This window comes from Dendrobates tinctorius, unplaced genomic scaffold (genome assembly GCF_039654945.1).
Source record: "Dendrobates tinctorius isolate UK_male_01 unplaced genomic scaffold, ASM3965494v1 ptg000107l, whole genome shotgun sequence".
Lineage (NCBI taxonomy): Eukaryota > Metazoa > Chordata > Amphibia > Anura > Dendrobatidae > Dendrobates > Dendrobates tinctorius.
The window spans coordinates 15970454-15984389 of NW_027361775.1; the positions used below are offsets into that span (position 1 = coordinate 15970454).

At 48.6% G+C, this 13936-nt stretch overlaps 1 protein-coding gene across 4 annotated transcripts in view; it reads right to left on the reverse strand.

The window, feature by feature from the left end:
- ARHGEF10 (Rho guanine nucleotide exchange factor 10) overlaps positions 1-13936 on the reverse strand; it is a 291292-nt gene that overhangs the window by 227734 nt on the left and 49622 nt on the right. For all 4 annotated transcript variants that reach the window (XM_073589190.1, XM_073589191.1, XM_073589188.1 and 1 more), the window contains exon 2: positions 11317-11407. In XM_073589190.1, the coding sequence (XP_073445291.1) occupies positions 11317-11371 (55 nt within the window). In that variant the 5' untranslated portion in view covers positions 11372-11407. The remainder of the gene's footprint in view (positions 1-11316; positions 11408-13936) is intronic.

Sequence of the window (13936 nt, forward strand, 5' to 3'; positions counted from 1 at the left end):
AGAACTCCTAGGACACTCCCTATACCCCGGGCGCTCCACGGTTGTGGGGCCCCCTCGCTGCCAGCCGCCTGGGAGTGGTTTGAACTCAAAATTTCGTTGCACCGTTGTGCAAAGCATAAAGACAGTTGATGTATACGTTAATGAAAAGTTTGATATAAGAAGTTAAAGTTGTTGGTTCTATTAAGCCTGGCAAAGCGGGGGTGTCAAGAAGCGAGGGAGTGCATATGGCCAAGGAAGGAGGGGGGGGAAGGAAAAAGCATCTGATGTTTATTTGTTAAATGCTGGTTTGAAGAAAATGAGCAAAAGAAAATGAAAAAAAAAAATATATAAAAATGGGTACTTGTGCTATTATAAAGTTGTTTGATGTATAATATGCAAAAGTAAAATGCAACAGGTCCGGGTGAGGGAAGGTCTGAGGGACCAACGGGAAGTGTGAGATCCGAAGAGGGGTCTATGTGTGAAGAGGGTCTGGGAGACCGAGACGCCGACCATGACATGAAACTGAAAGAAAGGTACAAGAGATGGATGACGTGAGAAAGACAGCCGTCCTAGGTCAGGTCCCCGACACCACGGACACCCCTGAAGGAGGAAGGTGGACGCCAGTAATGATCTGGTAGGTGTGAGGCCTCGATCATGGCGTCCCGGACAGTGGAAGGTAACAGAAGGGGAGAGTAGGGGAAGGTACACGCCATAGAGAGAATATGGGTGTACCTAGCCCAATTTGAAAGACGTTGTCATGTGGCGTGCGCGCGGGTGAGTAGCAGTAGGCTGCTCAGAGCATGGTGCTCCCAGTATGGTTCGGCCCCCGCAGGTAGTGGGTTTGGCCCAACAACAGAGTGTAGGTGAAGCTTCAGAACGACGAACGCTGGGATTACAATTGTCGAGGACGACAATAGACAAAGGAAGGTGGAGTGTAGGGAAGGTGACCTGACGGACGGACTTGTCAGAGTGAAAAAGGAAAGGTTTGCACAGTGTAGGTAGGTGTCAGTTACTACAGTGGGGAAACAGCTAGGAAAGTGTAGTGGACGTGTAGTACCTTGGGTTGACCATTAGAGGGAAGGGAGGAGTGTGAGCAAAGGACTTGACATCAGCTTAGGGCTTAGGAAACCGTTGGTCATGGGGAGCGGAGTTACAGGGAACCGGGAAAGGTATAAATTTGAAGGAGGGTTCCAGAAAGTTCCAGTCCCCAGAGGGAGCTCCGGTGTCAGGAGGACTACGACGGTCTGTGCACTCTGAGGAGTACCGAACCAGGGGGACTGAGGAGAGAGAACGTCAGGGGGGTGGTCCTGACAGGAAGAACCACAGTGGAGACGAGACACCGGGTGTAGGACACCGTATTTGACACGACGCCTGACCAGTAAAATTGCTGTTTACGGGCCTAAGGTGGCCACAGTAACGGACCTGTCAGGAGCGTCAACAAGTGAAGCAGGCACGGTACGTGTATGTACGTCCCTAGTGTGAAAGTACGGTGCGTATCACAGGCCCTAGAAACGGAGGGCCCTGAGGCGAAGAGAAGTGCGGTGTACTGCAGAGGCCGTCAGGCGGACGGCGAGTGGAATAAACTTGGACCTGTTGCACCCAGAACCTGCCTCCATCTCGTCTCTGTTTTGTCTCTGCGCGGTATATCGAGGGACTACCACCTAGCTCGGCCCTCCGACCCTACATACTCGCCTCCCGAGCCGATGCTGTTTCAGTGGTGTCGGCAGTCGCTCTCCTGGGACTCCCATGCTGTTGCTGTGACATGCGATTGTGGCGCCCATCCAGCGCCGACGTTACTGTCCTCGCCTTCGGACAAATCGAAAACAAAGAGGAAGTCTGGGCTGCAGCTGCGTAACAACACCGCACTAAGAGCCCCAGGGAGATAGTGTGCCGACACTTCTGCAATGGCGCCGGCATGGGAGGCGAGCGCAAGCTTTATTATTTCAGCTTGGCCAAACAGTTTGATTAAAAGGGTTGTTCACTACTAGGACAATCCCTTCTTGAAGGATAATATCCCACGATCAGCTTTTGGTGTGTTTTTTGACACTGCGTATTTTTGTTTTTGGTGCTTTTTCTGTGGCATAATAGCATCAAAAACAAATGTAATCCACACCAAAACATATAAAATTTTTGCCAAAGCTAAAAACCAGGAAGTGTCAAACAAAGCAGCTTTATTTAAAGCATGACATACCAACAAGATACAAAAATCACAGCGTCGAAAACGCAATAAAAACAAATGTTAAAAACACACAATATGCAAAAAAAAACTACAAGTAGCCTAATTTACAGTAAATTATAGGTGCAGAAATTCGGCAACATCAAAAACGCAATAAAATCCCTTTGTAGCCTAAAGGGATTTTTCACTTTCAGAAAACTCCTCTTCCCTGACTGAAGCTGTTAATACACTCCTTTTTAATGAACTGATAAAAAGAAGAATAGCACATGAGGAATGAAAATGCAGCTGGTTGCATTGCCCACGATCTATGTTGGAACCAATCCTGCACATTTATCCCCCTAAATGCCTCTGTCAATATGAACAGAAATGTCCCTGATGAAGCAACATGTGAAAAATGCGTGTTGGGTGTTTGGTGGATGAACTTTTGGTATTTAATCATCTATACTTATTACTTGTGATATTTGTTATGGGTCATATAATGCTTTGGCATTTTTTATGTATAGACACTCATTTTTGTATACAATTGAATACTATTTCATGTGAACTGTAAAATATACATATAGTTTATGTGATCTATACGTACTGTCTCTGGGGTTCCCACTTTAGCTCACCCACCAACTCTTTAGTCCTTGCCTGTATTGCTGGAACTACCTGTATTTGTTTGTTTTTTTTAGAATTTCTATGCAATAAAGATTATTTTTTTAGTTATTTGTAATGTTTCATTTTTTGTTAAAAATTATAGTAAACACCTTCGGCACTCAGAAATGATACTTCTGTAGAGTTTCCATATGATTGAAAGAATCTTTATTCACAGCCAACAAAGGAAACGGACAAGACAAAATTTTCCAATGTTTCGGCTCTCTGGCCCTTATAAAGGATGTGAATCGGCGTTAGCGGTGCACTTGCAGTCTGGTGCAGAGTGGCATGTTGTGGCACATTTTTCTTTTTGGTTATGTCAATAGGAACAACAGTATCTAGATTTAAAAGAAAAATTTCTACTTTAACCTCTTCATGACCCTGGGGTTTTCTGGGGGTTTTTTGCTCCTTCTTCCCAGAGCCATAACTTTTATTTTTTGGTCAATATGGCCATGTGAGGATTTTTCTTTTCGTGTACTAGAAAACGGGGAAAATCATTTAAAGTGCGGTGAAACTGCAGAAAAGTGCAATTGCACAATTGCTTAATTTTTTTTTTTTTTTACCAGGTTCACTAAATGCTAAAACTGTCCTGCCAGTATTCGCAAGGCCATTATTATTTCACAGATACCAAACATGTATGTTTTTTTTAATTATAAAAAAATCAAAGTTTCCAAATAAAAAAAAAAAAGTGGTGCTATTTTCTGAGACTCGTAGTGTCTCAATTTCTTTTGGATCTGGGGCCAGACGAGAGCTTATTTTTTGCACGCAGAGCTGATGTTTTTATTAATATAATTTTGGAATAGATACGATGTTTTGATCGTCTGTTATTGCAATGTTGCAGCGAAAAAAAAAGTATTTCTGACTTTTTCTTGTTATGCCATTTACTGACTGGATGAATTCTTTTTATATTTTGATAGATCAGGCATTTATGATCGTGTGGATACCAAATCCATGCATTTTTTTAAATTGTTTTATTTTTTAATGGGCCAAAAGGGGGGTGATTTTTAAAAATATTTTATTTTTACTTTTCATTTGCTTCAACAGTCGCCATGGGAGATGTGATCATCTGATCGCCTGTGCTATGTGTAGCTAAACTGATCATGTGCTAGGAGCGCTGGCCACAAAGTGGAGCTCACAGCAAATCAGCAAGACAACCTCAGGGGTCTTGTGCAAACCCCGGGTTGCCATGCCAACCTATCAGCACCCCAATCACGTGACACGGTGCCAATGAGCAGGATTAGTGACTCGCTGTAACAACCCTGCTGGCATCACTGCATGGCTTCCCATCCCCCACCTGCCTTACACACCAACTTACTCACTGCTCCGGGCCATGCTGTGAGTTCTGTCTTCTGCCAGCTCTATGCTGGCTGCCTCTGGTCTCCTGCCTGCTGTCTACATATTTCCAGGCTGTGTGCACAGGGGGGAAGCGCCGGTACTCCCTGGCTCTTATTGAGTCAGTGTACACCTTTCAAAGGTGCCCCTTGCCAATTGTCAAGAGGCCTCAAGTACTTAAGGCATCCCCGCCCATAGGAGGATGCCTGAGCAACTATTTCCCGTCAGTCAGTGTCTTGCTGCTGAGTTGCCAGGTCCGGTCTTGTTTCCGCCTCCCTGAGGGCTGCATACTCAGGCCTGTGTCCTTGTCCAGTATCTGTTCCCGTGTCCGTGTTTGTCTGTATTTTGTCTGAACTCAGCCCTAACCTGTTTGAATACTTCGCTGTGGCTTCCTTTCCCTGCTGTATCCTCGTGTTTACTCTGTTTGCCTTGCTCTCGCTCCGCATACCTGCAGTTCTGCCCTGCTCCGCATACCTGCAGTTCTGCCCTGCTCCGCATACCTGCAGTTCTGCCCTGCTCCGCATACCTGCAGTTCTGCCCTGCTCCGCATACCTGCAGTTCTGCCCTGCTCCGCATACCTGCAGTTCTGCCCTGCTCCGCATACCTGCAGTTCTGCCCTGCTCCGCATACCTGCAGTTCTGCCCTGCTCCGCATACCTGCAGTTCTGCCCTGCTCCGCATACCTGCAGTTCTGCCCTGCTCCGCATACCTGCAGTTTTGCCCTGCTCCGCATACCTGCAGTTTTGCCCTGCTCCGCATACCTGCAGTTTTGCCCTGCTCCGCATACCTGCAGTTTTGCCCTGCTCCGCATACCTGCAGTTTTGCCCTGCTCCGCATACCTGCAGTTTTGCCCTGCTCCGCATACCTGCAGTTTTGCCCTGCTCCGCATACCTGCAGTTTTGCCCTGCTCCGCATACCTGCAGTTTTGCCCTGCTCCGCATACCTGCAGTTTTGCCCTGCTCCGCATACCTGCAGTTTTGCCCTGCTCCGCATACCTGCAGTTTTGCCCTGCTCCGCATACCTGCAGTTTTGCCCTGCTCCGCATACCTGCAGTTTTGCCCTGCTCCGCATACCTGCAGTTTTGCCCTGCTCCACAACCTTGCGGCTCTTCTCTGCTTCCGTTCCGCATCCTGCGGACCTTTGTCCTGCCAGTTTGTACTGGCTCCAAAACCAGCTCCAGTTCCTCCAGTCTGAACAGGTCCCTACCCGTTTCCATATACTGTAACTGCCCGTATTCCTGTCCCTACCTAGTCAGTACCTGTCCTGCTTGAGTGCCAGCCGTGCCCGCCTAACAGAGTCTCAGCCGTGCCTGCCTACTCGCCAGAGTACCTGCCGTGCTCACCTGCCTGCCAGTCGTGCCTGTCACCCGCACCTGTCCTAGCGTTCCGTAAGTCAGTGGGATCAGCAGCCACAGCCAGAAACAGCCCTGGAGTGGTACCAGGCAGCTACCTGCCGCACAAGCCAGACATCACCATCAGAGGCTCCTGTGAACACTAAGGCAGCTGCTTAGTCACGCCCCTTCCAGGGTAGTCTAGTTTGTGGCAGTGGAGCCACACCCTCCACGCTCGCGCCAACCTGTCAGGGTGCGAGCGTAACAGGCGCTTCCCGCACAGCCATTTTAACTGTCTCTGTCGGAGATTGACAGCAGCATTTAACATGCTAACAGCACTTTGACCGACAGGTCGCTCTTCAATGAATCAGCCTCTAGTTCTTTCATCATTCTCCCATCTACGCAGGATAAGACCGCTTCTACTGGTAAGTTTCTATCTCAGCAATAGGAAAATAGGTATTAGACCTACCGGTAATGATGTTTCCAGGAGTCCATCCTGACAGCACAATGAAGGACGTCCTCCTCCTCCTCACAGGGCCACGAAAAGCACACGAGAGGTTAGAAAGGTTCCATCCCACCCCATCTCTTTTAGTGATTTGACAAGTACCACAGTGTGGATAATGCACGTAAAATTTTAAATGATACAATCATATTACAGCATATGACATGACATAACAGAGCCTAGCATAACAGGGAGGGAACTACCCGTGCTGTCAGGATGGACTCCTGGAAACATCATTACCGGTATGTCTAATAACTATTTTCCAGGACGTCCCCCTAACAGCACCATGGAGAGTACCAAAGCACCTCCCCTAGGGTGGGACTACTGCCTGGAGAACCTTTCTCCCAAATGCGGTCTGCTGGCTAGCCAGCACATCAAGCTTGTAGTTCTTGCAGAAAGTATTAAGTCTGGCCCAGGTTGCTGCTGTTCTGATCAACCGAGGCGCCCGCCCGTTCGGCCCATGAGGCCGATACTGCCCTTGTAGAGTGGGCCTTTAATCTATCCAGTGGGTTCGCGCCCTGATAGGCGTCTGAGATTACTGATGTAATCCATCTGGCGATGGTTGCCTTAGAGGCTTTTTTCCCCCTATTTTTACCCCAAAAGAGGACGAATAGATTTGGGTCAATACGTCAACTATTTGTGGCTTCTAAATAGTTAATAACCGCGCGTCTCACATCCAGTGAGTGAAGACGCTGCTCTCTCTCATTACGAGGATTGTCGCAGAAGGATGGCAACACTATCTCCTGGTTTATGTTTTGACAAGAGGCTACTTTTGGGATAAATGCCGGGTCTAATCTCAAGATTATATGGTCTTCTCTGATCTGGAGATATGGGTCTCTGGTGGACAAGGCCTGGATTTCCCCTATTCTCTTGGCCGTGGTAATGGCTACTAGGAAGGCCGTTCTGCGAATGAGAGTCGAGATGGTCATTTCCTCACTGGGGATGTGGGGATCCCTACATAGGAATCTGAGCACCAGGCCAAGGTCCAAAGGCGGGGTGAGCTGCCTAATCGTGGGGCGAAGACGCTGCGTGGCCTTTACGAATATTACTACCCAGGGATGAGAAGCTAATGGGTAATCAAAGTAGGAGCTTAAGGTCAAAATCTGGACTTTAAAGTTCTGGGCTTAAGACCTTTATTAAACCCTGACTGTAGGAAGTTTAAGATACTAGGGAGGTCAGGGGTACCTGCCACGAGGTCAGACAAAATCTCTTCCAAATCTTCCGGTATATTGCGGATGTAACTGGTTTCCTGCTGGCCTGTAGGGTAGATATGACCTGATCTGAAAAGCCCTTTGCCTTTAAGATGTTCCTTTTAGAATCCAAGCAGAGAGGTGAAGCCTTGCTGGATTCGGGTGGCAGATCGGGCCCTGGTGGATGAGGTCTTTCCTCAGAGGTAGTTCGACCAGGCTTCCCACTGCCATATCTCCCAGTAGGGGAAACCAGCTTCGCTTTGGCCAGTATGAAACCACCACCATTCTGCGCGGTCCTCACGGATCTTCCTTAACACCGCCGGTATGAGCGCTAGTGGCGGAAATGCGTAAGAGAGGGGTTCTTCCCAGGTCTGGCTCAGGGTGTCTACTCCTTCCGGGTGGTTCGCCGGGTTCAGGGAATAAAATCTGGGGACCTTTGAGTTTCTCCAATTTGCGAACTGGTCTATACTGGGGGTCCCCCAACGGTGACACAGTTGATGAAACATTTCTTCGTTCAGCTCCCACTCTGTCGGGTAGACCTGTTGTCTGCTTAGGTAATCTGCTACCACATTCTGGGAACCCTCTAGGTGGACTGCTGTTACCGAGAGGACTGTTCTTTCTGCCCAGGAGAATATTCTTCCTGCAAGTGCCTGGAGCGGTTGGTGCCTGAGCCCTCCTTGGTGCTTCAAGAATGACACTGCTGTTATGTTGTCGGATAGTACCCGGACGTGTCGATTCTTTAGGATCGGTCGGTTCCGCCACAGGCCTTCCCTGACCGCGTAGGGCTCCCTGTAGTTGGTGGATCTGTTTCCGATTTCTGCTGGCCATCTTCCCTGGAAGATTTTCCCTTCTACGTTGGCTCCCTATCCCCACGTACTGGCGTCTGGTGTGAGTACCACGTATGGAGAGGTTGTCCATAATACGCCCACCTGGAGATTTCTGGTTTGTGTCCACCATCATAGTGATTCCCTCACTTGTCCTAACAGCCTTATGGGTCTGTCAAGTGAAACCTGACTTCCATCCCATACTGCAAGGATCTGCTTTTGTAACGGTCTTGAGTGGGACTGGGCCTATCTGACACACAGAATGCAGGCCGTCATTAAGCCCAGAACTTCCATTGCCTCTCTTATGGAAGAGCGATGCGATAAGAGATCCCTGGCTCTATCCAGAATGGTCTTCTGCCTGCGCTTTGGTAGCAGAGATATCCTGTCTTGTGAGTCTAAGAGAACTCCAAGGAAGATCTTCCTGCACTCTGGTATGAGGTCTGATTTTTTTTAGTTGATCACACAGGCGAGGAACTCCATTACAGTTGCTGCTCGGTCCCTGTCTCGGATGAGCGCTTCTTCGGATACTGCCACCAGGAGGAAGTAGTCTAGGTACGGGATGATGACGATACCCTGACTTCTCAGGAAGGCCACTACCTCCGCTACCAGCTTTGTGAAGATTCGGGGGGGGGGGGGCCGAAGCCAGCCCAAATGGAAGGCATTGGAACTGGAAGTGGCAGGTCCGAGTTGGTAATTTGACTGCAAATCTTAGTAGATTCTGGGGTGAGGGAAGGATAGGGACCTGATAGCATGCACTCTTCAGGTCGAGGGTGCACATGACAGTGTCCCTGTCTATTAATTGTATTTCGGATCGAATAGATTCCATCCAGAACCTCTTGTACCTTACCCAGGTATTTAGGGGCTTTACATTTTTAACAGTCCGGACCTCGCCGGATGGCTTTGCAATGGAGAACAGGGAGGAGTAGTGTCCCTTTCTCCTTTCTGTCAGAGGAACTGGTACTATAACCGCCGATCTGATCATATCCTGTATGTCTGCCCACATTGCTGAGTCCGCCGGGACTATGGTGGGGGTAATATATCTGTCGGGGGGAGGTGAATAGAGTTCTATACTGTAGCCCTCAGCAATGGTTCTGAGGACCCACTGATCCTGTGTAATTCGGGACCATTTTGTTGCGACGTGGCGAAGTCTTCCCCCAATACCTATGGCGTCATTGCCTTCTAGACCTGGAGGTTGACGGAAAAAGGGGGGCTTTGCTTCTCCCACCTTGGCCCTGGGAGCTTCTGTATGAGCCTCTATTGGACCTGACCTGGGCTCTAGAGTCGGTTTGTCTCCTATAGAAGGGGCCTCTCCGAAAAGGCTGGGGTCGCTTAGATTTTTCTTCTGGGAACCCTTTATTTTTGTCGGACACCAGCTCTAAGATATTATCTAGGGCTGGTCCGAATACTCTTAAACCTGAGAAGGGATGGGAGCAGAGCTTCGCTTTAGAAGCGTTATCTCCTGACCAAGATTTAAGCCAGGCTGCTCTTCGGGCCGCATTAGAAAGGGAGCTGTTTCTGGCCGCGAATCTTACTGATTCGGCCGACGTATTCGATAGGAATGCCGTGGCCGACTTCATGAGGGGAAGAGAAGCTAGGATCTCGGACCTAGGGGTCTTATTGGTCAGGTGTTCCTCCAACTGCCCCAACCACAAAAACATAGATCTGGCCACCGAGGTGGCTGCTATGTTAGCCCTGATAAGGGCCGCCGAGGTCTCCCAAGTTCTTTTTAATAAAACGTCCGCCTTCCTGTCCATCGGGTCCCGGAGACTTGATGAATCCTTGAACGGGATGGCGGTCTTTTTGGTGACCTTGGCTACGGGAACGTTGATCTTCGGTACTTCCTCCCATGATCGTGTTTCCTCGGGATCGAACGGCAGTCGACCTTTAAAGTCCCGGGATAGCACCAGTCGTCTCTCCGCCTCCTTCTCGGACCATCGTCCTGATGAATTCACTTACGGGGAACACTCTCTGTGTTCGAGACACGAGTCCTCCAAACATCTGATCTTGTCTTGTGGTTTAGGAACTTCCTCCATCTGCATGGTGTTCCTCACCGCCTGGACCAAATCGTCCGTGTCCTCTAGTCTGAACAGGTATTTCCTGCCTTGATCTTGCTTGTCCACCAGGATCTCTCCTTCCTCCTCTGGATCCGAGTCCCGGAAGCCTGACCCCTCCTCGGAGCTTGGTTCGGATAACTCAGCCTCCCACCTTGGACGCTTTCGGCTTGGCCCTAGGCTGGGGGACCACTGCTGTGCAAGGCTGACTCTGGAAGCCTGGACTTCCTCCCGTATCAGAGAGCTCATCTTGGATAGGAGGGACGGCTGCTCATCTCCTATCACCCTTGACGTGCAGGGCCCGCAGAGGGTTTTGGCATAGGTGTCTGGCAGCTTTACCCTGCATACTGGGCATCTGACCGACTTAGATGTGGCCTTGGCCGGGTCTTTGGCCGCTGACGGGGGGCTGCTGGGGTTCCCTTATCCTGATAGAGGATAGGGTAGTCAGGCCCTTGCCCTGAGCTGTGGAGGGTGGTATGGGGAGGGTGATTTGCGCTCAGCGCACTTACCCCTCCATTCGCCTGATCGGCATCCATGCTGTCGCTCTTCCAGAGAGACGCCGGGTTCCTGGAGCGCGCGCTGAGATTCAAACCCAGAGCGTGACGTCACCGGAAGTGACGCGCATCCTCACGCGATAGGCCGGGTATCACTCCGGCCACTTCCTCCTACCCGGACACAGCCCCGCCTCTTCCTGATGCCCGCGCGACCAGCTGCCTGCGGGGGACAGACCTTCGCAACCAGGGCGGCCACACTTGGAGCAGAGAGCCTCCCACCAGGAGGAGCGGCTCCCACCAGGAGCGACGTCCTGCTCCTAGCCTTTGGAGCAGAGGGATTCCCCACCGGAGAGTATCGGCCCTGGGCATCTTCACAGGGGGAAGTTACAGGTCTGTGAGAGCCAGAAATCTTGCATGTTTTTAGGTGGCCAAATGCTTATTTTCCACCATAATTTGCAAAATAAATCTTGCCAAATCAGACATGGTGATTTTCTGAATTTGTTTCCTCATTTTGACTCTCATAGTTGTGGTCTACCTATGATGTCAATTACAGGCCTCTCTCATCTTTTTAAGTGGGAGAACTTTCACAATTGGTGGCTGACTAAATACTTTTTCCCCCCACTGTAGATGATATCATCTGACCTGTGGAGGGATGGATATCAGTCGAGGTCATCTGAATAAGTGCTGATGGCAAAGTCTTGCAGGGTGTGTTATAAAACAAAAATGTTGCAAAGTGTGACAAAATTAAAAGCCATGTAGTCCATCATGCAATAGAAGACATTCACCTTTCCAGCTGGTCTTACCTTCAGGCGGTGGAGGAGGGAACTCCTCTAAATCTGGGTTTTCCAGACTTCCCATGCTCCCAGTCTTTTTCTTTCAGTATAAAATGCCATCCTGTAGTGAATACATAGAGTGATGTTACATACATATTATAGTAACAACGTGTGCATATGATTATGAAACCATTCTTCAAAATAATTTGGAATGACAAACAGACTAATGACAGTAAAAGGAATTGAAAAAAAACCGACATGACTCATATGACACTTTCAAGACTCTGTGGAGTTATTAGGACAACTATGTAATTAAAGGGGTGGATCCATTTCACAGTTTTCATGCCCATAGGGCTGCTGACCTGTAAAATAACAAGCAGTTACTCACCATTCCCCAGGTCCAGCACAGCTCCTCTGCTGCAGCTTTAGCCTGTGTTAATAGGCTGCAGCGGTGATGTCACGTCTACAGCACACTTCACATCTAAGGTGATGCTGATGGAGATGGCAAGAGTCGCTGAGCTCAGTGATGGCCTGTATTGGTGACATAGGACTGTAAATGTCACGTCACCACTGCAGTCTGTCAATGCTGCATCCGGGGATGGAACTGCTCTAGTTTATAGGTCTGCAAACCTAGAACTACTGTGGTGTGACTGGTGGTCAAGTGGTTAATGGAAGGTATGTGTCACAGGGATGGTAGCTCCCTGTGATGTAGCCCAGAGTGTTTTTCTTAAGTGTACATAGATTTTTAAGTGTTGCTGTTCACATTTGGGTCCGGGCTACGGGTATCTATGAGAGCTGGGAGGGTCTGGATACCCATGTAGCACACACTGTGGTGAGGGGGCTCACTGTATCCCGTTTTAGCTGAAGAGATGTGTGTGTGGTTGTGAATCTGCAGGACCTGTGATGAGGTCATGATCATGTGACTAGCCATGTGATAGGTAAGTGGGAGTGGTTACAGCTATCTAAGGCAGGTGTGTTGCACATGTGAGGGAGTGTGTTGGAGTCTGTCAGCCCAGACAGAGCTCCCATGTTCCAGGCTCGGACGTCGCATAGCCTGGGGAAGCCGTGCCGGCGAGTCCAAGCCAAAAGGGGCGTACGGTCTTGAAAACCGTGTGATACTGACCGAGGTCAGAGACAAGTGATTACAGGATACCTCTGCAGTAAGAGGGATCCAGGAACCTGTGTGGCCAACAGGTAATGGTCTTGAAAACTGTGTGATACTGACCGGGGTCAGAAAGAGACTGTGTGTGAATGGACATTTATCGGATGCCTCTGAGGACAAGAGGAATCCGAGACCCTGTGTGGCGATCCAACAGGTAATGGTCTTGACAACCGTGTGTTATAATGACCGGGGTCAGTGAGAAGTATGTTTCAGGAAAAGACTGTATTTTGTTCCATGTCTACGGATACCTCTGAGGACAAGAGGGACCCGGGAACCTGTGTGGCCGACACCAGCAGGTAACAGACAGGTGTTCGTATTATACTGACCGGGGTCAGTGAGAGACTGTATTCACGTGTTAAAGCTGGATGTTTAATTGACAGTGAAATGGCTGATAGAACTGTCTTAGTAATAAACTGAATGGCTTCATTTTAACCCTGAGTGTGCCAGTGGTTACCTCAAAGACCTGCAAAGTGAGTAATCCCCGTTCACTCACATGGTGGAACATTACACTACTAAAATGTAAAAGACACAAGACATTCAGATTCAGTTGCAGTCTGAATTTAATTGCACATAAAGAAAAACCTAGTGTCAGCCTATTTATTGAGAGGTTGGGAAATTTAAAGGGGTATTCCCATCTACAAGATCATATTCCCAAATATGTAGTAGGTGTAATAATAATGATAATATTAGCAAATACCTCAAATTAGAAATGCAGAATAGTTCTTCTGTTTCTCTATATCACTTACCTCATGTGCAGGGAATTGCAATAAGCTCAGGCATCCATGGTTACGACCACTAACAACTAACTCACTATATGAGTGGTCGTAACCATGTATACACTACCGTTCAAAAGTTTGGTATCATCCAGACAATTTTGTGTTTTCTATAAAAACTCATACTTTTATCAAATGAGTTGCCAAATGAATTTAAAATCTAGTCCAGACATTGACAGGGTTCAAAAAAGGATTTTCATTTGAATTAATAATTTTCTCCTTCAAACTTTGCTTTGTCAAAGAATTCCAGCATTGCAGACCTTTGGCATTCTAGCAGTTAATTTGCTGAGGTCATCTGGAGGAATTTCACCCCATGCTTCCAGAAGTTTCTCCCACAAGTTGGTTTGGCTTGATGGGCACTTTTTGGGTACCATACATTCAAGCTGCTCCCACAACAGCTCAATGGGGTTGAGATCTGGTGACTGTGCTGGCCACTCCACTACAGATAGAATACCAGCTGCCTGCTTCTTCCCTAAATAGTTCTTGCATAATTTGGAGGTGTGCTTTGGGTCATCCTGTTGTAGGATGAAACTGGCTCCAGTCAAGCGCTGTCCACAGGGTATGGCATGGCGTTTGCAAAATGGAGCGATAGCCTTCCTTATTCAAAATAACTTTTACCTTGTACAAATCTCCCACTTTACCAGCACCAAAGCAACCCCAGACATCACATTACCCCCACCATGCTTGACAGATGGCGTCAGGCACTCTTTCAGCA